The sequence below is a fragment of the Saimiri boliviensis genome, chromosome 6 (genome assembly GCF_048565385.1).
Source record: "Saimiri boliviensis isolate mSaiBol1 chromosome 6, mSaiBol1.pri, whole genome shotgun sequence".
In the NCBI taxonomy this organism is placed as follows: domain Eukaryota; kingdom Metazoa; phylum Chordata; class Mammalia; order Primates; family Cebidae; genus Saimiri; species Saimiri boliviensis.
In genome coordinates, this window is record NC_133454.1 from 77,704,017 (window position 1) to 77,728,299 (window position 24,283).

At 44.5% G+C, this 24,283-nt stretch overlaps 1 protein-coding gene across 1 annotated transcript; it reads left to right on the forward strand.

Annotated features, from left to right (window-relative positions):
• The first annotated feature begins 3,587 nt into the window (after positions 1 to 3,587).
• On the forward strand, positions 3,588 to 16,034 carry EIF3F (eukaryotic translation initiation factor 3 subunit F). The gene is made up of 8 exons (XM_039470679.2): positions 3,588 to 4,005; positions 7,453 to 7,523; positions 7,761 to 7,840; positions 8,564 to 8,701; positions 10,303 to 10,394; positions 10,864 to 11,000; positions 11,135 to 11,248; positions 11,816 to 16,034. The coding sequence occupies exons 1-8, from the start codon at positions 3,624 to 3,626 to the stop codon at positions 11,891 to 11,893; spliced, it is 1,092 nt and encodes a 363-aa protein (XP_039326613.1). The 5' UTR covers positions 3,588 to 3,623; the 3' UTR covers positions 11,894 to 16,034.
• Positions 16,035 to 24,283: the final 8,249 nt, after the last annotated feature.

Here is a 24,283-nt window from a genome sequence, read left to right on the forward strand (position 1 = left end):
AGAAGGATGGGGTGGTAGCATCATAGGGCATTGAGGCCCCTTGAGGGAACCCTTAGTAAGTCCCAAGTCACACTTGCTGCAGAGTTATGTTAGCATGGGCTTCCCCTGGTGGTCCCCCCACAGTTTAAGCTGTAGCTGAACTCCTTTCACACCAGCTGGTCACTAAGGAGGTGGGATGGATACATCAAACTACAGGTCCCAACTTTAATATGAACCTGGCATATGTGACCCTGATATTTTCAGGCAGGACTGTCAAACATGTTACCAGGACAGCCAGGAACCCACATGTGATGATTAATCCTATGAGTCAACTTGACTGGGCCACAGGGTGCCCAGACATTTGGTCAACCATTATTTGGGAGTGTCTGTGAGGGTATTTGGAGATGAGATTAACATTTGAATGAGTAGACTTGGTAAAGTGATTGCCTTTCCTAAGGGTGGCTTCATCCAATCAGTTGAGAACTTGAATAGAACATAAAGGCTGACCCTCCTGTGAATAACAGGGACCTCCTCTTGCCTAACTGCTTCGAGCTGGGACATAGGTCTTTTTCAGCCTTTTGACTTGAATGGAAATATCAGCTCTTCTTGGGTCTCAAGCCTGCCAGTTTTTAGTTTGGAACTGATACCACGGGCTCTCCTGGGTCTCCAGATTGCTCACTGCAGATCTTGAGACTTCTTCCATAATTACAAAAGTCAATTCCTTATAATAATCTCTTTCCATATATATCCTGTTGATTCTGTTTTTCTGTGGAACCCTGACTAGTACACTCCTACAATACATTTCCCATCTACATGGGGACAGTCTATTTTCTCTCTTTCCATACCTCTGCCCCTTTCCTGATGAAACCAGGCCCCAGAGATCTCTCAGACAGCTACTGAAAAGCTGGCATTTGGGATCTATGCACTCTCATTCTGGCCAGTCAGCCTCCCAGAAAGACTACACCAACCATCTCTACTCTCCTGTTCTTGGGCTTATAATGTTGCTGGAGAAAAATCACAAGAGCTGGCCATATCGTCAAGCTCTCCAGGCTCAGTGGGTGCTCCCAAAATTGATCAATGCCTTCAACACCTCCTCCAAACACTCTCCATTACCGCAAGGCTTACCCCTGCACGTGCATTGCCCTTCTCCACAGACCACCTGGCCTCAACTCACCTGAGAAAAATGTCGTTTGACAGGAGCTCCTGCAACGTCCCCCTCTTCCCAGTTCAAATTGTCTCTGCTTCGTCCATCCCCTTCTCTTTCCACCCGGAGAGAAAGGTATTTAAGACACTGATATAAAGGCAAAGTTATTGAAGGCAAAGTGTCCACACCAACTCAAATCAACACATATATAGGAGGTCCCAAAGGTGGGCATGGTCAGTTTGGGACAGCAATACCTCTTCAACTGGATTCTGTCCTCTGGCCTTTTCCCCATGAGATGATCTCAATGGACTGGACTTGACGCAGGCAGACCCCCACTAGGCACCCAAAAGGGAGGCCAGGGCCCAGATCAGTCTCTCCAGCAAGCCCCTCAGCCTGCACAAGACCATCTAGGCTTCTGAATGTGGCTCCACATTTTGCCCTGTTTTATTAGATATTTTCTCACACTTGTATATTTAATATTTCTCTCTCTTCTATATCCTTATCCTCAGTTTAAAATATGCTCGAAACATTTCCATTCTAAATTATCTGCCTCTCAACCCTGCTGTTTCCCTGGCTATTTCCTTAAGTGTCTCCTTTCCTTCCCAGACACCTTCCTGAAAGAAAAGCTGGCACTTGCTGCTTTCAGTTCAGATGGGCCATTCTCTCACACCAGATTTCTAGTTTCTGTGCCCACCCTACCCTCAGTCCCCGACTGACGTTGCTCTACTAGGATTGCTACAGACTCCAGGTCATCAAATCCAAGAGTTACTTTTCAATCTCTTTCTGATTGGCTGTTCGCCTGTGTTTTGGGGAACTAAAAGAAAGAATGCATGTCTACGTGGAGCATTTTCAGGGGAGCAGGATTATGGGAATTCTAATAATGGAAGATTTCTCCAAGGAGAAATCAACTCTTGGGCATAGAATCATGGCTAAGAAGTTCAACCTTACCTATCCACTTGCTAGCTGGATGCTAGGACTTGACCCAATTAAGGGAGTTGACGGTTTTTTGTTTTGTTTTGTTTTTATAGGCAGGTGTTATCAGTCCCATTATACCAAGAAGGAAATTGAGGCTAGGAAAATAACTTGTGGATTGCCACTAGTTACATAGTGGGTTAGGGTCAGAACTCCCTCCTTCACATAGTGATGATAATCGCTATGACCTAATAACTACTGTACATCAGGCATGTGCCAAGAGCTTTACAAGGCAGTACCTCATATAATGTCCCGAAGTACAAACTAGTCTATACAACTTACAACTCCACTTGAATGTCTAAGGGATACTTCAAAGGTGACATATCCAGAAATGAAATCAGGATCTTTTCCCCAAAACCTGTTCCACCTACAGCTTTTGCTATCTCAGTTGATGGTGACATCATCCTACTAATCGCTCAGTACAAAAAAAAATTGCATTCCTCCTTGACTCCTCTCTTTGACACCTCACATACAATTTCTCAGGAAACCCTATTGTCATTATTTTCAAAACAGATCCATAATCTTCCCACTTCTCAGAACTTCTATTGCTACCAGCCTGGTCCCAGCCACCATCATCTCTCATTTGGATTACCTAGTGGCCTCCCAGCAGGTCTCCCTGCTTTTCCCTTTCTCACCTTCCTCTCCCCAACTCCTCTCACTTCCCCAGACTATTCTCAAAGCAGCCGGAGAAATCCAGCTAAGTTCTCCTTCTCGCTCATTGCAGCCTCAAGCTCCTGGGCTCAAACAATCCTTCTGCCTCGGTCTCCCAAAGTGCTGGGATTACAGGGGTGAGCCACCACGCCCGGCCTTAAAATGCTTTTTTTTTTTTCTTTTTCTTTTTGTTGCATTTTAGGTTTGGGGTACATTTGAAGAACATGCAAGATAGTTGCATAGGTACACACGTGGCAGTGTGATTTGCTGCCTTCACCTATATCTGGCATTTCTCCCCATGCTATCTCTCCCCAACTCCCCACCCCCGCCGTCCCTCCCCTGTTTCCCCCCAACAGGCCCCAGTGTGTAGTGCTCCCCTCCCTGTGTCCATGTGTTCTCATTGTTCAACACCCGCCTCTGAGTGAGAACATGCGGTGTTTTTCTGTTCTTGTGTCAGGTTGCTGAGAATGATGGTTTCTAGGTTCATCCATGTCCCTACAAAGGACACGAACTGATCGTTTTTGAAGGCACTTTGATTTCCATGATCTCATTAAAGTCTAAAACACGAATTTCCACCTCCGCGCTGCTTTCTGGTTCCACCTGGCGGCAGCTGCACAAAGTGTTTCTCTTCTAACGCCGTCCCAAGTTTACCCGGAACTACGTAGCCCAGGTCTCTCTGAGTGCTCCTCGGGCCAAAAACTAAGAGCACAAATTCCGGAAGAAATTACCCACAGCGGGACCATTTTAGTGCTCCGGCAGTAACAACAGTAACCAATAAACAAAAAGGTCTAGTTCACGTGATGTATATTCAGCCTATCAAGCTCCTGATATTCCTGAAGCCCTCATTTCCGCTCTTGTCGCCTTCTTTCTCGACAAGATGGCCACGCCGGCGGTATCAGCAAGTGCTCCTCCTGCCACGCCAACTCCGACCCCGGCGGCGGCCCCAGTCTCGGCCCCAACCTCAGTCCCAGCCCCAGCCCCAACGCCAGCACCAGCTGCGGCTCCGCCTTCCGCTGGGACTCCAGCTTCATCCTCAGACCCTGCGGCAGCAGCGGCTACGACTGCGGCTCCTGGCCAGACCTCGGCCTCAGCGCAAGCTCCGGCGCAGACCCCAGCGCTCGCTCTGCCTGGTCCCGCTCTCCCAGGGCCCTTCCCCGGCGGCCGCGTGGTCAGGCTGCACCCAGTCATTTTGGCCTCCATTGTGGACAGCTACGAGCGACGCAACGAGGGTGCTGCCCGAGTTATCGGGACCCTGCTGGGTGAGTGGTCATAGAAAGTTAACATTCTTTACTTCCTCCCACTTCTCATTTATCTCACTTCCCTTGTCTCATTAATTCTTTCATGCTTGGCGTTCTTTCCTCCCATTCCCCAATGACGTCTTGATCTATTTTTCCGTCCCACCTTCTGCTGTGCCTTCTTAAGTGATTTGCACCTCTCTTCTCTCTCCTGCCGGATTGCTGTCACTTTGAGCGACATAAAATACACAAGTAGTAGTTGTGTCACTTACTGAATGTTTTATGCCAGTGGTTTACATTTTTTAATGTTCCCCACAGCAGTTTATGGCAAGTATGATGAGAGCCATCTGCCAAAAATGAGTGCACATGCCGAGTGGGAAGTCAGGAACCCTTGACTTCCTAAGTACAGTGACCATGTTTCTGCCTTATCCACCGACTAAATGTCATTGTTTTCCAGGTATTGGCAAAGAGTTTTCTAACCAATTGGCAAAGGAGTGGGGACATTTGTAAAAAGGCATTCCTCCCAACAAGTAAACCGGTTTGGCTGGAACCCATTTGGGATTTTATAGTATTCTGCTGTCCTGAACTTTTGATCCTGATTCTCTCAGTGTCCCTTAATATTAGTACCTAATGTGAGAAACCCTGTTCTCCCATTTTCCATTTGGACACAAACAATTGTATTATCTGTTTATATCTCTGCCCTTAACCTTCAGGTGGAAGAATAACCCATTTTCTGCTTGTGTTCCAAATTTGGGGAGTAGATACTCTACGTTAAAGTAGTTTGTAAAATGGAAAAGCACGAAAGAGGGATTGTTGATAATTCTTTTTTTGTACCATAAAACTGTTAGGTATTTAGAATTCAAAGTGTAATAAGGTGAGCTCTTCTGTAACCTTAAACTCTATAGAAATATACTCTTAAATGCAAATAACTAGAATGTAATATATTAAATGTTCTAATAGAAGGGTATCATGGTGGCATGGAACTACGGAAGACAACTATTTCAGAAGGTTAGGGAAAAGTTCCCCAAAAAGATGGTGTTTGAGCTGGGCATTAAAGCAACTACAGGAAGTTAAAAAGGGCCGGGCAAGTCCACTATCTGAAACATTCAGTATTACAGGAATGTAGGTGACAGAAGGTAGAGCAGGAAATGAAGCTAGCAGAGGGCAGAGCCCTAAGAAGTATTGAATAATTGCAAGTGTAAAGTGCTGTGAAGGAGAATTACCCGGGTCTCAGAGAAGACAAAATGGAAGGGTAACCTCATTTGAAGCTCTTTGGGGAGGATCCCGAGCATTTCAGCTAACACTGAATAGAAATTAGAAATCACTCAGACTTTGAGGCGGGTGGATTGCCTGAGCTCAGGAGTTCGAGACCAGCCTAGGCAACATGGTGAAACCCTGTCTCTACTAAAATACAAAAAAAGAAGAAGTCAGGCATGGCGGTGTCCACCTGTAGTCCCAGCTACTGGGGAGGCTGAAGAAGGAGAATTGCAAGAACTTGGGAGGGAGGTTGCAGTGAGCTGAGATTGCACCACTGCCCTCCAGCCTGGGCAACAGAGCAAGACTCCATCTCAAAAAAAAAAAGTCACTTTGGCTGCTTTGTAGAGTGTGGATAAGAGACAGGCGTGAGCTGGGCATGGGCACCAGATAGCAGCTATTCTAGTAATAAGGAAGCACTTGCAAAATAGGGATAGATAGGAAGTGAGTGAGTTGAAAGATAGGAAATACAGTTGATAGGACTTGATGTGATCAAAAGTGAGCAATTAGTAGAAAGTATCAAGCATGACTTCTATATCTTTAGTTAAATGTGGAGGAAGAAAGGGAAGGTAGAAGTTGACTTCAGTCTGGGATATATTTATTTTTAGATGCCCAATGAGCGTTCTGGTGGAGTTGTCAAGTAGAAAATTGAATATAAAGATCTGAAGTACAAAAGAGATGTAGGCAAGTATCAGTTTAGGAATTACGTCATTGGAATATAGAAGGTAATTAAACCCATAAAATTGGGTGAGATCACTTAAAGCAGGAATTGGCAAGCTTTCTATAAAGGGCCAGACAGTAAATATTTTAGGCCTTGTGTGCAGTCTCTTGCAACTACTTAATTCTGCCTTTGTAGCAAGAAAACAGCCTTTAAAAAAATTGGCATGTAAACTTTATTCCCAAAAAACATTTCTAGATCAGGGCCTGACCTAGAAGAGGAACATTGAGTAAAAAGATAGAAGAACAAAGACAAAACCCCAAAAACTTGAAAAGTCAGCAGAAGGAGTAGTCAACAAAGAACATTAGAAAGGTGGGAAGAAAACTGGAAGGAAAGTTTTAAGATAGAGGAAGTAAGTGGTCAAGTCTGTTCAATACTGATAAGAGGTCAAATAAGATAATGGATATATGTGCATTTGGTTTAGGAACATAGTTTCAGCAAAGGGAGCAGAAACCATAGTGAATTGGAATTAGACAAACACTGGTAGATACGGACAACATGGTGGTTTTTGGTGGAGAGGGAAACCCTTGAATCCTGGGGTGGGAGGTTCCAATAGATTAAAAGAGAATGGAAAAGCCAACTTAGTGGTGTTAGTGAGATCAAGAAACAAATGTGGTGGGAATAAAAGTAAAAACAAACCAAAAAAGAAACATAGGCTGGGCGCGGTGGCTCACGCCTGTAATCCCAGCACTTTGGGAGGCTGAGGCAGGCAAGTCACTTGAGGTCAACATAGTGAAACACCATCTCTTCTAAAAGTACAAAAATTAGCCAGGCATGGTGGCATGTGCCTGTAGTCCCAGCTACTCGGGAAGCTAAGGCAGGAGAACCGCTTGAACCCAGGGAACAGAAGTTGCAGTGAGCCAAGATCGTACCACTGCACTCCAGGCTGGGTGACAGAGCAAGACTCCATCTCAGAAAAAAAAGAAATGTAGTGAGGATAAAGGTATCGGAACTAGAAAAGTGTGTGGTAAAAGACTGACATACTCACATCTAAGGTTCGCAGATAGGTTTCTGGATGATGGTAAGGTTAAGGCTATGACCGTGGGACCAGATGGCTAAAGGAAGGTGCAGATGAAGCTCGCAGCATCTCAATATCTGAAACTTGGCCACTGTATCAGCAGTCTGTGTAGCCATTAAAATCTTCCAGGTAGCTCTGCAGATTAAATTACAGGGTCAAAGACTAGAGGCCGAAAAACAAAGGTCATAGAGTGAAGGTCTGAAATAAGCTAGTAGTGGAAAGTAACAGGCAAAAGGAGACCTTGTAAAGGAATAATAAACCCTGTTTGGTGATGTTTAGAGGGAGAAGTTGGCGAGCATGCCAGTTTTAGTTCCCTGGAGAATTCTGGTCCCATTGATGCACTTGGACTAAACTTGGAGCTAATGAGTTCAGTTAGGTGTTTATTGACATTGAAGAAAGCATCAAAAGCATTTCAAAAGTAGTTGGAGGTTGTTGGGAGCCCTAGCATTATATAACACGTGGACAATTCTCTCTTTCACAGGAACGGTCGACAAACACTCAGTGGAGGTCACCAATTGCTTTTCAGTGCCGCACAATGAGTCAGAAGATGAAGTGAGTGGGAATCCAAGCTGTCCCTCTGCTGTTTTTAGCTGTTCATTTGCTAGGTTCCCCTCATGGCCCCTCCTACACTATATATTGACTCATAACTAGAGCTCCTATAGCCAAGGAGCTTCCTATTTGTATGTTACTTCCTGGGCCTCTTCTGGTTATTGGGGGTGGCTTCTTGTCCCTTTTAACCAGTTTTTCTTTGGACTTCCGGCTTCTTAGCTTGCTTTCCTGCCATCTTAGGTGGCTGTTGACATGGAATTTGCTAAGAACATGTATGAACTACATAAAAAAGTTTCTCCAAATGAGCTCATCCTGGGCTGGTAAGTTGGAGAGGTGGGGGCTGGGGCAAATGGAAGGTCTCTCCGTGATTGTCAATGTCTTTTGCCACCAGACTGGATCTTATCCTCTTCCTTTTAGAGATAGAGTATTGCAAGTGTATTACTGGCTGCAAGCAGTGGCTCGGTGCCTGTAATCCCAGCTGGGAGGCTGAGGCAGGAGGATCACTTGAGCCCAGTAGTTAAAGATCAGCCTGAGCAAAGTAGTGAGACCCTGTCTCTAAAAAAAAACATTTTTTAAAAACTTAGCCAGGCATGGTGACACACACCTCTAGTCCTAGCTACTTAGGCGGCTGAGGCTAGAGGATCACTTGAGGCCAGGAATTTGAAGCTGCAGTGACCTATGATTATCCTGCTGCACTCCAGCCTAGTGACAGATTGAGACCCTGTCTCAAAAAAAAGAAAAGAAAAGAAAAGTGTTACCTGTAGGAGCTGTGAATTGAGTGGGTTTTGCTGGCAGTTCTGATCCTTTGGGGCCAGTATATATATTTTGAATCACCTCATAAGAGACTTGAAATTTTTCAAAAGCACTCAGCATTTGATTTGATTTGACATAGTTTTCTATGTGTATATTGTTCTTGGCATTTGGTATCACTAGGTATCCCTACCACGGCAATATCAGGTACCCTAAAAACACCCTTGCCACTGTTGTGTTTTATATTGATGTCACATATAGACATGAGTCCACAACTGTGTTCCATGTTGCAGGTATGCTACAGGCCATGACATCACAGAGCACTCTGTGCTGATCCATGAGTACTACAGCCGGGAGGCCCCCAACCCCATCCACCTCACTGTGGACACAAGTCTCCAGAACGGCCGCATGAGCATCAAAGCCTATGTCAGGTGACCGCAGTCTTGGGCTGCAAGGGCATAAAACCATGCCTAGATGCCATCCCTCCCCCACCCCAAGCAAGGTTAATTCCTTCTGTGTGGAACTTGCTGTGTCCTTAAGAAGCCTGTTCCTCTCTCTCAACAGTTATTCAAAAAGTTTTACTCTGAGACAAAATCTGTTCCTATAATTTGTATCTGCTGATCCTACTTATACTCCGGTTTCTACTCATTGCTCTTAACCAGTTTCGAATGACAGCCCTTTTAAGTATTTGAGCAAGCAATCAAGTCATCTTCTATAGAACTCAACTATCCATAGTTCTTACAGCCAGTCATCACATGGTATTCTTGTCATAATCCTTCACCACATTCCTTACTTTTCTGAGCTACCCATTAGTTTATCATTATCTCTAGAACTCAGCACAGTACTCAGGATAATACCGATAAAGGATGACTGTCCTTATTTTGAACACATTTATTAACCCAGGATTGAGAGCAGTTTTAATAACAATAATATTGCAGTTAACACATTGAGCTTGCAGATGGTTAAAATGCCAGTAATGGGGGATGCTGGGAAAGACCCTGGTGGCATGCTGAAGAAGCAGCTGTGAGACTTGGAAAGACCGTGGTCAGAGGGAAGGCATCTGTTAGTGCATCTGTTAGGCTGTTGGCATTGTGCTGGTTCTGTGTCTGACGCTGATAGAGCCAGTTTACTCTTAGGTGGTAAGACAAAGATGGTGGATGCCAAGTCTTTATGAGCCAGTTGGCATACCAGTGAGCACTAGCCATTGCCTGACTTCTTAGCCTTTCAAAGGATTTCAGACGCCTCAAGATTGTGTGTGTGTATATATATATGGATCCAGTATATACAGTGTGTGCGTATTCCAACTATCTCCCGGGAGTTGGGGACTACCAGGTTGCCTAAGGAGGGGTGAACTGGCCTAGGTCAGAAATGGAGCAGGTCAAAACTCCTATGCTGATGAGTAGTGGGATCCCACCTGTGAATAGCCACTGCATTTCAGCCTGGGCAATGTAGCAAGACCCCATCTCAAAAAAAAAAAAAGATCCAACTATATATATCTGTATGTAGATAGACGCAGATATATATAGTTGACATACTAAAGTATAGATCCAGGTATGTGATTGACATAGTAAAGACAATACCTTTAGTGAGATTACTTAAAGCACCCAATCTAATTTGGTGGACAGGAGTTGGTTTCCTTTTTCAATGCTGATGAAGGGCTTAGTCCCAGAAAAGACTTGGCTCTGTCGTCTTTCCGTGGTGAGCAGGTATCTAGACGGCCAGCTCCACGGAGTAATTGAGTTCTGTCCTCTGATCACTGGTAATGCACAGTGTGTGAAGTAATCCTCTGAAGGGACCAGGCCAAGTCCAAAGGTTGAGTCCCCTCTTATAGGCCAAGGGTTTGGTATGTGGGACAAGCTAAAGGGAGAAAGTAAATTTTGCTCCTATGAGACCTCTGGGGTCACTTGGTCCCACCCTTCCTATCTCAGAACCTTGGGAGCCATTTTTCTGCTGTGTCTGCTTTCTCAGCCCAGAATAGACATGGAAACCCTCTCCCAAGGCCATCTGTTTACCTCGGCTTCTCCTTCCTCAGCACTTTAATGGGTGTCCCCGGGAGGACCATGGGAGTGATGTTCACACCTCTGACAGTGAAATATGCATACTATGACACTGAGCGAATTGGAGGTGAGTAAGCTTTCCATACACTCTTTAGACATCTTAGTAATGTTCAGGGAAGGGGGCTGCTGTTCTGTAACAAGGATGGAGGCCTTGGGTGGTTTTAAAACGGACTATTGATCTAAGCTCTATGAAGACTAGAAGTCATAGTCATCTCTTTTATAAATGGGATTTAAGGGATTATTTGAGACACTATTGAAGGTGGGAAATTACCAGTACCAGAGGCCACATGACCATTCACATGAGACCAAAACCATTGATGAACATACCAGGTGAAAGGAGTTGAGCTTTGTTAGGAGGAACAAAAGCTGATAAGGGCACTGCCGGGAGTGTGACTGAGTAGACTGAGTCTAGGGGGAGGTAGGAAGCAGACTTAGCAGGATGTTAGGACCATCTCTTTCCTAGTGGGATGACTGAATTCTCTCTGCCTCTAACTGCCCACCACTGCCACTGCCATCCTGCCAACCAACTTCCACAGTTGACCTGATCATGAAGACCTGCTTTAGCCCCAACCGAGTGATTGGACTCTCAAGTGACTTGCAGCAAGTTGGAGGGGCATCAGCTCGCATCCAGGATGCCCTGAGCACGGTGTTGCAATACGCAGAGGATGTACTGGTGAGAGGGGAAAGAAAAAACAAAGGGGAGGACATAGGTCTCCATGCTGGCATCACTGAGGCACGCGCCGATGGAACGGTAGTGCCCAGTGGTTATAATGAACTGCCTCATTGAGTCTTTGTTTTGATGATCAGTCTGGAAAGGTGTCAGCTGACAATACCGTGGGCCGATTCCTGATGAGCCTGGTTAACCAAGTACCCAAAATAGTTCCTGATGACTTTGAGACCATGCTCAACAGCAACATCAATGTGAGTGCCCTTCCCGAGCCCTTGCTTGCCTGGTTTCTTCCCCCACCTCAGCACGTACACTCAAATGTGAAGAGAGTTGGGTGAGGCATCCTGGAGTACGATAGAGACAGGGCTTCACTTATATAACCGCCATGAAGTCCAAGTTGGGAGGAAGGAAGAGCTGTGGTACACATGGTTGAAGATTTCCCTCCTTCTCCTCCCTTGATTCCATTGTCTCAGTTACTGCTGATGCTACTGTAACTTACTGTCTAAATTTGTGATGGAAAGAAAAACTAAAATTCAGAGGTTAATGAAAATGCAATTACTTATTTTCCTTGTTTGAGTTCACAGACCCGCTATAGTCCATCCATGGGTCTCAGCTAAGGCACCCCTAGTCTATAAGTGTATCAGCAGAGATAAGAAAGTCTTCTCAAGCATTTCCTTTCTGTCTTCTACCTTTTTGACTCTTACTCAGTCTCTCCTAGCTGTCATTTATTCATGACTGTCCATCATGGAGCTGGCCAAAGCCAGCCTTTGTGCTCCCTTTCCATTCAACCCCTCGCTCATTTTGTATTCTTTGTCTTCCAGGACCTGCTGATGGTGACCTACCTGGCCAACCTCACACAGTCACAGATTGCCCTCAATGAGAAACTTGTAAACCTGTGAATGGGCCCCGGGCAGTGTACCTGCTGGTCTGGGTCTCAACCCCAGGACGGGTTTTTTGTGGTCTTGAGTCACACTGAGACAGTCAACTGCCTGTGAGTCTAATAAACATAGCCTACCTTTTGTAAGTTAGTTTCATCTTACGTGAGTTTATTACTGGGAGAATAGAAGGGAGGAAAATGTTTTAGATCACACAGAAACCCGGAAGTGAATATTAGAGATGGAGAAGTTGGTTATATGTTTGGCATGTTAGTGCTTTACCAAACTGTTCTTTTGATTTTCAATATGGAAAGGTGTCCTTTGGCAAAACTGAATCTTTTCTTGAGGATTCCTGTGATTTCTACAGGAAATGAAAATAAGAATCCATGGAGAAAAAATACTTGAGAAAATTGGATGCTTAATCTGAACTAAAAGAGTAGAGTGTGTCGTCACTATCTTAAAATACATTAATAGTTAGATGGAGCTGTTTGCCACTTTGGTTCAGGGAGGCAGAATTAAGATCTGTGGGTTAAAGATGAAAGAGATTTCCCCAAAACTTCAGAAAATTCTTAAGTGCTGTCTGTAACTTGAGAGTACAGTGTTGGGTTATATTGAGGTCTGCTAGTGACTCAATTTAAACAAAGACTAGATGGCATTTCCCAGGGACCTTGTAGGCTAGAGTACTTGCCTGTGTAACTTCAGACATCCCTTTCATCTGGTATTCTGAAGTTCCACCTTGCCACTCTGTGTCTTAGAAAGAAATCATTATTCAGGGCCGGGCGCGGTGGCTCAAGCCTGTAATCCCAGCACTTTGGGAGGCCGAGGTGGGTGGATCACGAGGTCGAGAGATCGAGACCATCCTGGTCAACATGGTGAAACCCCGTCTCTACTAAAAACACAAAAAAGTAGCTGGGCATGGTGGCGCTTGCCTGTAATCCCAGCTACTCAGGAGGCTGAGGCAGAAGAATTGCCTGAACCCAGGAGGCGGAGGTTGCAGTGAGCCGAGATCGCGCCATTGCACTCCAGCCTGGGTAACAAGAGCGAAACTCCGTCTCAAAAAAAAAAAAGAAAGAAATCATTATTCAAGGACTAAGGAAATTACATACTGGAGTGCAAAGGTGAATGAAGGCAATGGGAAATCAAAAAGGCCTGAATCCTAGTTCTGAGTTATGTGTAGCCTTAGGAAAGATAAATTATAAGGGTTAAAAAATGTGCATCATTAACATAGCCCATTAGGGTATTAGGAGGATTCAGTTAATTAATAAATGTCAGGTTAGTCAACACTTGCAGAGAATAGTTCCTGGTATGTAGTAAGCACACATAGGTGGTAGATATTATGATGTCTGAAGCTGAATAGTTTGAAAGTAATAAGCAACATGAACCCCAGCCTGGAACTCAGTTCTGAGATAAATAACCTTAGGAAATACAAATTATGGGAATCATAAAGTATGGATAGTAATGATACTTTCTTATAGGTAGGGAAATGTAAACAGAGGTTATCTGCAAAATAATAATGACAGGCCAAATTGTGTGGTTAAAAGTAGAAAGCGGCCGGGCGTGGTGGCTCAAGCCTCTAATCCCAGCACTTTGGGAGGCCGAGGCGGGTGGATCACAAGGTCAAGAGATCGAGACCATCCTGGTCAACATGGTGAAACCCCGTCTCTACTAAAAATACAAAAAATTAGCTGGGCATGGTGGTGCGTGCCTGTAATCCCAGCTACTCAGGAGGCTGAGGCAGGAGAATTGCCTGAACCCAGGAGGCGGAGGTTGCAGTGAGCCGAGATCGTGCCATTGCACTCCAGCCTGGGTAACAAGAGCGAAACTCCGTCTCAAAAAAAAAAAAAAAAAAAAAGTAGAAAGCATGGTGGGAAGGTTAATCAAAGTGTTTCAGTATTCTTATATTTTTGGGAGTAGCCAGTTAATATCAACTTAGTCTTTTTAAGTATACATGATAAAATTCCAAGGTTAGTTACTGGAAGTATATATAATCTCTAAATGAATAGTGATGAGAGATCATGGAATAATAGGGAAGAAACAAAATTTTAAATTTGAGAAATAAACATAGGAAAGGTGGATAAAACAAAACAAGATGCCAAACGAGTCCAAATACATCAGTAATTACAATAAATGTAAAAGTATTAAACTAGCCCAAGGGGGGAACATTGAATATTAAAACAAATCCCAATCATGCTATTTATAGGCGACACATCTAAAACAAGGACATGAAGTTACCCTGCAGCTATGAGTAACAATATAGGTGAATGTGAATAAAAGGGTTGAATGCAAAAAGCTGGTCTTGGAAGACATGATACTCCTGAAGTTCAAAAACAAGTGAAACTTGTTAGACATACAGTTGACCATCTGCATATGTGGGTTCCGCATCTATGGACTCGGCCAACTGCAGGTTGAAAATATTGAGAGGAGGCCAGGCGTGGTGGCTCATGCCTGTGATCCAAGCACTTTGGAGGCCAAGGTGGGTGGATCACCTGAGGTCTGGAGTTCACCACCAACCAGCCTGACCAACATGGTGAAACCCCGTCTTTAAAAAAAATAATTAAAAAAAATTAAAATATTGAGGGGAAAATTGTCTCTGGACTAAGCCTGTAGAGACATTTTTCTCTAAACAATACAACAAGTATTAGTGTTTACATTGTATTAGTTATAAGTAATCTAGAGATGACTTAGAAGTATGTGAGAAGGCATGCACAGGTTATATGCAAATGCTGTATATTAGGGACTTGGGCATCAGAGGATTTTGATTTCTGTGGGAGGTTCTGGAACCAAATCCTCCATGGATACTAAGAGGTGACTGTGTATATATATGTACAGTCTGTTCTCATTATCTGTAGTAGTTCTGTAAATTTACTATGAACACTGAATTCGAGAGTACTGAACCATTATTCCCAAGGGAAATACAGGGTGGGGTTCCTTGTTACATGTTTTTCTGTTTGAAGACAACTTGGTATACAAGGTTGACCCATGATTGTTACATATTTTTCTGTTTGAAGACAACTTAGTATACACGGTTGACCCATGAACGTTGAACTTAGGCAACCTAACATTCCTGAATGAAGCTTACCTCAGTTTCTCCAGGAGGCACCTCACAGTCTTCTTGTTCTTGCAGTTAGGAACACTTGGTGCTGTGCTTGGGGGCCACTTTAAGCAACAAAGTCCACAAAAATGCAAAAGATGTACTAAATAGATTGAAAAGATACTTGTTTATGAGAGCTGAAACAAGAAGGCCTTGTTCCACCTCAGCTGGGAACATGGATAACAGGGAATTCAGATTTTTCCACATGCTCCATGTCCACAAGTGACTGCAAAAGCCCAGCAAGTACTGATACTGGAGTTAGGAATAAATTTTAGTAAGAGGTAAACTCACAAATACGAAATCTGCAAAGAAATGAGAATTGACGGGTGTGTGTGTGTGTGTGTGTGTGTGTGTGTGTGTGTGTGTGAAAACCAAAAAGCAAAAATAACAAAATTCTCACTAATGTTTACTTTAGTCGTGAGAAGAGGCAGGCAAGTAAATAAATATCGTTACTGGCAATGATCTAGTTTGAGGTTGGGCAATAGCTTCATTATGGGTATTGATTATATTATAAAATTAACCCGACCTGAACTAATGACCATACTGTGGTGTTACCATTACTTAGCTTTGTTCTAGACCTAATAGCTATTGCATTTAAGCAAGAGAAAATAGATACAGATACTGAAAATAAAATGGGGCTGGGCATGGTGGTGGCTCACACTTTGGGAGGCCGAGACGGGTGAATCACTTGACGCCAGGAGTTCAGGACTAGCCTAGCCAACATGGTGAAACCCCATCTCTACTGAAAAAAAACAAAAATACAACAATTAGCCACCATGGTGGCACACACCTGTAGTCCCAACTACTTGGGAGCCTGAGGCTGGAGAATTGCTTAAACCCAGGATGTGGAGGATGCAGTGAGCCAAGATCACACTACTGCACTTCAGCCTGGGCGACAGAGCAAGACCCTGTCTCAAGAAAAAAGAAAGTGCAAAGGAGGAGGTTTTTTGTTTTAAATTAGTACTACTGCATTAATTTGGTTGAAGAAAACTTTAAAAATGCTAATGAGAAACGAGATGTAATCACTTAAAGGTGTATCATGTCGTGAATAAAAAGATTCATTTTAAAGGGTCAGTTTTCCCAGTTAAACTACGTATTTGTCATAATTAGAATAAAATACAAAGAGCTATTTTGGAACTGGGTAAGCCATTTCTAAATGTATAGGGAAAAATAAAAATGTCTCCAAAAAGTCCCTGCAGAGAGAAACTAGCCCTTCCAGATAGTAAAATATAAAACTATGTAATTAAAGCAGTGTGGTTCATAAAGAACATAAAACCAAACAGTTTAGTAGATTCAAAACGCAAGTGTTGAGGATATAGAGAAAAGGGAACCCTTATACACTTGGTGTGAATGTAAGTTAGTACAGACATTGTAGAAAACAGTATAGCATTTCCTCAATAACAATAGAACTATCATGATCCAGCAATCCCACTTCTGGGCATATATCCAAAGGAAATGAAATCAGTATGTTGAAGAGATACTTCCACATTCACTGCAGCATCATTCACAGTAACCAAGACATCAACCACAGTGTCCATCAACAGAAGAAGTACTTGTTATTTATATTTTCTGGAAACACATAATATTTCATGAAAAATTAGAGAATCGACCTTTCCCTTGGGAAGATGTACATACTAACATCGTGCCTAGAAAATAGGCCTCCACATGGGTTTTCATTTGTATGTGAAATGGCTCAGAAATGAACAAGAACTGGAATTCACCCAATTCATCTGTTTCCAGAGTGCCCCGTGCTCTATCACGGGGCTGCCCCCATGTCTCAACCCCTTCACTTCACAGCTGTTTACCCTGCCTCCTCCACTCCCTGTTCAACCTCCTGAGTAACACTTAAGGGTCCGAGTGCAAAATCCATCCCTGCCTTCTTTCCTTAGAGGCTGCTCAGAGCCTGGAGGCTTTGAACCTCTTCTGAGAAGTGGAGGACAGAACTGAGACCCTGACCACTTCTCAGGAAGCTTAACTTGTTCAAGCCAAAGGCAGCCAAAAGCAGGACCTCTTTCCTGGAACTGAGATTGTAGACTGCTACAGGGGCCTAGAGAAGGCATGGTGGAAGATTTTCACTGAGGAGATGGAAGCAGAGCCCTGGAATAGAGCTTACAGGATGGCCAGGAGGTATACCTGGAAGTGAGACTAGGCTGAACAAGGCAGAGGTAAGCTGTGGTCCAGACACAGTGAAGAGACTAAGAGAATGGTCTGGGAAGGCATGTTGGTGCCAGGATAGCTGAAGGAGCACCCAGAAGCTTCAGAGGAGAGAGCAGGGGTGCCTTTCAGGGTGATTACACCACTGGCAGTCTGAAAGATGGATTGGAGTCATCCAAATGAGCAATAAAGGTGTCCTAGAGCGGGATGAGGCCCAGGAAATGGAGAGACAGAAACACTCAAGAGAAACTGGCACAGCACTCCTGAGACAGGCTCTCCCAACACCTTCCCCACCTGGAGTACATGCTGAGCAGGAATTGGAAGCAGTGACCATTGAGAGCAGTTAGGAAGTTATGGCTCAGATGGAATTTCCACAGTATACAGAAAATTAGGACAAGCCCACAACACCTATAACTAAGGTATTATTCCAAAGCCGCTAGGCTCCCCAACCCCAGCTGCCTGTCCACCCTACCACAGTCATTTCCCTTTTCAAGGCTGTTGACAATTTTACCCAAATCTCTTCCTATCCAGCCCTTCAGAGAGCTTCCCAAGAACTCCCTAGCCAATCGTTTTCCTGACTAGAACCCTCAAATTATTAATCCATTTTATTTCCAAAATTATATCACATCTTTCCACTCACCTGAGCCACTTAAATGAATGGATCCTTTCAACCAGTCTGACATAACCATGCCAACCACCCTGCCCTACTAAGCCATGGGCCCACCACCCCACAATTTTTCACTCTATTCCCCAGGGAATCTGCTCAGCACCAGTTACCCAGTGGCAGTGAACTTTGTTCTGATGGTTACTTTGACAGAGAACATTAGCTTTATAGGCATAAATGGTATGTTCCTGTACCTTCCTGATGGGCTTCAATTTACACTGAGATCATGAGCATTTTTACCTTAGGGGAATCCTTATCCAGGGGACAACCTGACACTAAGCCCATGGATGCACTGATCCCATGGAACCGCAACCTCAGGGCCATCTTGATCACTTGACTCAGAAGGGAACATGTCAACCCCAAGGGAACATATCATTCCCAGGAACACTGACTCTGTGCATACTGGTTCTGTAAGAACTCTGCCTCTGTGGGCCCCCAACCAGCAAGCAGATTAATCTCAGGTGGCCATGAGTCACTGCAGCATCTCACTGGCCCACTGACCCCAGGTACACTAACAGCATTTGCTCTATAAGCATCATTTATTCATTTAGCTTTCACTGAGCTTCATTATTTGCCAAATATTGTTAGTATTGAATGAATAAATTATACTTTATGATAACTGGGGAGTAGAGGAAAAGGGGAAACAGGCAGTTTTGGAGACTCTGTCTATCTTGAGCTGGTGGGAGGAAGGAGGGGTTGAGGCCCCTTTCCTCTTAGCAGAGCTCAGGAGGGGTTCCAGGATCTGTGGTTCCATCTGGATCAGGTGAAGCACACACAGTGAGCCTGTCTCTTTGCTCTCTGCAGAGGTTGGGGACAGGACCCCCTGCTCCTGTTGCCAAGTTGGTCTGCTGGAGGACTGCACAGTATTTTCACCACCTTAAGAAGAGACGAGGATATTTGTGACCTTACAATGACCTTGGTGTGTAGGGCCAGACAGGGAGGGCAAATCAGCTCACAAAATCTCAATCTCCTTTTTTGGGCAATGATATTTTTATTGTTATGAGTAACAGTTATTTTCAAGGATTTAAAAATACAGAAAAAAAAATCGAAATAATTCGAATTTGTCCCAACGATCATTGTTGTTAACTTGTCCTGCCAATCCCTTTTCTCTGCAAATAACCTTTTTAAAAAGAATGTTTTGAATTTTGCATTTTGTCTTTTTTTAAGCTAAACATTTTGGAATGATCATTATCCAGGTCATTAAATCTTCAAAAACCTTATTTTAAATAGTTTTATGGGTTCCTACGATACGGGTAAACTATGATTTACTTAAGTGATTTTCTAGTCTTTCTGATTTTGTGCTAACAGGTATCTTCCATGGTCAACAACTGTGTGCAGACATAAATGTCTGAGTTTCTGCTTCTTTAGGTCAATCTCTCTTCCCCTTCTCTGTGTCGTACGTTGTGACCTGGGATGCCCACGTCGTGCTGCTCAACCTCTGGGTTTGAAGGAGACCATCATGAAAATCCACTTTTGGCTCTGCATGCCCCTTTCCACAGGATTCGGACACTATGGAGGCAGGGTATGGCAAGACAACAGGGGACCAGAGACAATGTTACCCCACTTTTTTGGCCTCCACAGCCCATACCGTAAACCTCTCCACTCCTCCATTGCCAGAGCCAGAGCCCTCGTGAAAATGAACTCAATCAAATTAACTTTTGAAGAGCAAATGAGATTCTAGGGACATGGGAATCTGATTGCTGTTCCCTTTTCCCACCCACAATCTATGACCCGTCCTGAGCCTGTGGGCTACTTGAAGGCAAGTGAGGCCTTGACCTCTGCTGGAATCCTAAGAGAATTATCTTAGGGTTTTGACCCTCGTGGGCCAGGAGGGTCCTGGAAAGCCAGTACAGAGGGTCTCTAGCAAGAACCAGAAAGCTGTAAAGCTGGGAAGAACGTGGTCCACAGAGATCTGTGAAGGGAAGCACGTGCGGGGATTTTACTGGATTCTTGCTCTGACAAGAAGGATTGAACAGGTAAACAGTCTTCCCCTCCCGGAGACAGGGCAGTGTAATGAAACGAGGGCTTAAGCAGGGCATTGGCGTCTTGCCTTGTTCCAGCCCACCCATCCCAGATAGGGAAACCACTTTCTCTCCCAACACCCACAGAGCTCCCAACAACTGCCAAACTCAACCCCACCAAGCTTCACTCCACTCTCCTTAGAACATCGAGGAATCAGTTCTTACTGAAAATTTTCTTGGTGCAGCCTGAAACTATGACTCCAAGTTCTGGGCATATCTGATGAAGAAACTGGCATTTTCCCCACATACTAGATAGACAGCATTTCCAGGGTGTTCAAAGAGAACCAAGTTACTTAAGATAGGAATCTAATTGCCAGCACTGACTTGCTTCTCACTGCAAAGTCTAGGAGTCCATGCATACTCAGTAATGGAAGTCCTTGCAAGCTGACAAAATTCCGGTTTTCCCCCTTATCACCAGCAGTGTCTCCCAGAAGGCAAGCAGTTGCCTGTGACAATGATCTCAGCTGTGAATTAGATGTTTGTCCCACGATAGTTTGTCTGATCCATCTTGTCTGTTACTCCTGTGAAGGTATTTTCTGTCTTGTTAGGGTCTTCCAGCCCTTTGCTTATGTTTCTGTCCCATGCTGATGGTCATCAGTTTTGTAATGGTCTCTGTCTCAAGGGTTGGTCCCAACCATGGTAACAGGCCACCAGTCTCAGGAGCATTGCTCTATGCCAGAGGCTTTCTGAGTCATGGCCGCTAGAGGACACTCTTACACCACTTAAAGGCCAAAGGTTGCCCGTGGCATTCCCATAGTTCCTGAGCTGTTTTCTGAGGGCCTGCCCAGAAAAAACACCTTCCGCTTTGGAGACGCCAGGATGATGGAAAAAAAAAAAAGTGACCAGAGCTTTCAGAACTGCCACCTTTGGCCACCTTTGAGCCGTCGAGTGATGAAATCAGTGCATCTTCCTCTATCCCCAACCCCCAAAATCACTCCAAATAAACACAGATTTCTAAATGTGGTTTGATAACTTTCAAGTAAATCTACTAGGGCCCACTCCCCTTCCAATTCGATTCTAATCTACAAACCCCTCCACAGAAATTCTGGAGCTGCTGTTGCCCAGGAGAAGCCCTAGCCCAGGACGTGACAACCAAAATTAGAATTCTGGAGCTTTCCTTCCAGGGAGAGGGTGATGCTTATAAGTGAACCTGGGCTTTCCACATGGTACTAGAGTTTGGAAAGGAAAGTGAGGGTCTCGCCAAATTCTGGAGGTTAGAGAAGTGAGAGATACAAGATAGGGTCCTGTCCAACTGTCCCACTAAAATCACTTTATTGATTAGAAGTGCAAGGGATAGACAGAGGCCCAGATTTAGATCTAAAAATTCAGCTGGAGGCAAAACATAGTTTGAGTCCCCTTGCAACAGAATGTGTGACAAAGACTCAGGGGAAAATAGTTTATGTGTGAGGCGATCTGCATGCGACTCCTACGGTTACTGTAATAAGTACATTCCACCCTTATCCATGCGGGATCCACTCCAAGACCCCCAGTGGATACCTGAAGCCATGGGTTGGTACCAAACTCTATGTATACTGTGCTTTTTCCTAAACATATATGCCTATGATAAAGTTTAATTTATAAATTAGGCACAGAAAGAGATTAGCAACAATAACTAATATAAAACAAAACACTTGCAACAATATACTGTAATAAAAGTCATGTGAATGTGGTATCTCTCTCTCCCTACCTCTCTCCCTCTCAGAATACCTTACTGTACTGTACTGCATGTAACTGCAGCTGCAGAAAGTGCAACCATGGATAAATCATGAAGAAGAGGGCGCTGTTGTAGCATAAACTTGGTGGCTTAAGACAACAGAAACCTATTTTTTCACGGTCTTGGATGCTAGAAGTCTGAGATCAAGGAAAGATCTTTGATTGCTGCCCCAAAGCCTTTATTTTATTTTATTTTAATTTAATTTTTTTAAAACAGAGACTGACTTGGTCACCCAGGTTGGAGTGCAGTGGCAGGATCTCAGCTCACTGCAAACTCTGCCTCTTGGGTTCAAGTGACTCTCCTGCCTCAGCCTCCTGAGTAGCTAGTATTACAGGCATGAGCTACCTGCCCAGCTAATTTTGTATTTTTAGTAGATATGGGGTTTCACTATGTTGGCCAGGCTGGTCTCAAACTCCTGACCTCAAGTAATTCACCCACCTTGGCCTGTCAAAGTGCTGGGATTACAGGCGTGAGCCACCACCCAGCCCCCAAAGCCTTTAGAATAGGATTCTACCTTGCCTCTCCCAGCTTCTGGTAGCCCCAGGCATTCCTTGGCTTTCAGCTACAGCATTTAGGTCTCTGTGGTCATGTGGTATTCTTTTACATCCATGTCCAAATGTCCCTCTTACATAAGATCACTTGTTATTTTAGGTTATGGCCCACCCTAATGAGCCCATTTTACCTTGATTACATCTGCAAAGACCCTGTTTCCAAATAAGGTTTCACAGGTACCAAGGGTTAGGATTGATTTTTTTTTTCTTTTGAGGCAGAGTATCGTTCTGTTGCCAGGCTGGAGTACAGTGGCACGATATCAGCTCACTGCCACCTCCGTCTCCTGGGTCCAAGTGATTCTTGTACCTCAGCCTCCCAAGTAGCTGGTATTACAGGCATGCACCATCACATCCAACTAATTTTCGTATTTTTAGTAGAGATGGAGTTTCAACATGTTGGCCAGGATGGTCTCAATCTCCTGACCTCATGATCCTCCCACCTCAGTCTCCCAAAGTGCTAGGATTACAGGCGTGAGCCACCGTGCCCGGACAGGACTTCATATCTTTTGAGGGGAACAAAATTAATCCATAATATGATCTTAGAAGTGAAAGCAAATGGAGACAAGGATGGGAAAAAGTTAGTGCAACCTAAGGTATTAAGCTGATTATTTCTGCAGGAACAGGGACTGAGTCCCACTGAGGAACCTCTAAGGAGCTGTGCGACCTAGCCCTCAGAATTCTCCCACTGAGGAACTGGAAGTCTGGAGCATTTAGCCAGTTCCCCCATTGGCTGAAGAATTCTCCTAGAAGGCTGGCTAAGTTCCTCATACTTAGAGGCTACAGCCACAACAGAGCTGCTTCCCCCACTAGCCAGTTAAGAAAGCTTGAGGTGAGACGCGAACCCTACATTGGGACTGTCCGCCACCACAGTGCTGAAAAGAAGGAGGCACCCCAGTGTTAGAGAGGGTACCCCCTTTACTCTGCTTAGATCTGCTCCTGCCACACAGCAAGTCCATGCTATCACCAACTCTTTTAGAGTGTGGACTGTTTAAGAGTATGAAAGCTCTTAGAAAAGGGACTTTCAAGAGTAGGATTAGTGGAATCAACCATAGTCCCCTATGGCAGCTGGTCCTCAGCCACAATTAATATTCATCATCTCCCTGCACCCTCCCCAACCCACCAATTCCAGATTTCTCTCATATCTGTTCAAAACTAAAGCTGGTTTGGGCTGCTCTTCCTGAGAGCCTGGGCCCCTGACTGTCTTGCCACTACCCTATTTGCTGGTTGTGATTTCCTGTGCACCGTTATCACTCGGCCTGAAGGCACCAAGAGACACTCCAGCACCCAAGCTTCAAATTAATCTTCCCTGCCTCATTTCACAGCAGCCACCTTAGCTTCTCAGGATGGGGGTTGATTGCCAACTCCAATATGGTAACTCTTCTTACCTGATGGTCCACTGGCAGGAGGAGCGCAAAGCGACCCAGCAAGAGTCGATGGAAACTTCTCATGTGAATCAGTGGAATATTTCCCCCTGAGAATCAGGGCCTCTGATGCAATGAAGCCTGCTGCAGAAATACGAAGCACAGTTTCTGCAAGGAGCTGGCTGGAGTGATGCTGAAAGGGGCCAGTCCTACCTGTTGGTTACTCCGGCCCTGTGTGTCCCAACACAGCACTACACATCATCCAATAGTTTAGTGCATACACTCCATCTTGGAGGACAGTGACCCAATCCACAGGGTGTCATCCCAAAGCTGGTTCCTTCCCTGGACTTTAATAGGCCACTCGCACTTTCTACCCCTTGTTTCCAAGTAATCCAGTATATTAGAAGACTTTTTTTTTTTTGAGATGAAGTCTCGCTCTGTCCCCTAAGCTGGAGTGTAGTCGCATGATCTCGGATCACTACAACCTCTGCCTCCCAGGTTCAAGCAATCCTCTGCCTCAGCCTCCCTAGTAGCTGGGATTACAAGCACCCACCACCATACCTGGCTAATTTTTATATTTTTAGTAGAGATGGGGTTTCACCATCTTGGCCAGGCTGGTCTTGAACTCCTGACCTCATGATCCACCTGCCTTGGCCTCCCAAAGTGCTGGGATTACAGGCATGAGCCACTATGCCTGGCCGGCCCTTTTTTTTTTTTTTTTTTTTTTTTTTTTTTTTTTTTTTTTAACAAGACCGCTGTCATGATCCTTTATCATAAAATATACACTTGAGCTGAGACTTCATTATTCAGGATCCCCTGGTGATAAACTAGATACTCTGTAAACCACTGGTGAAGCAC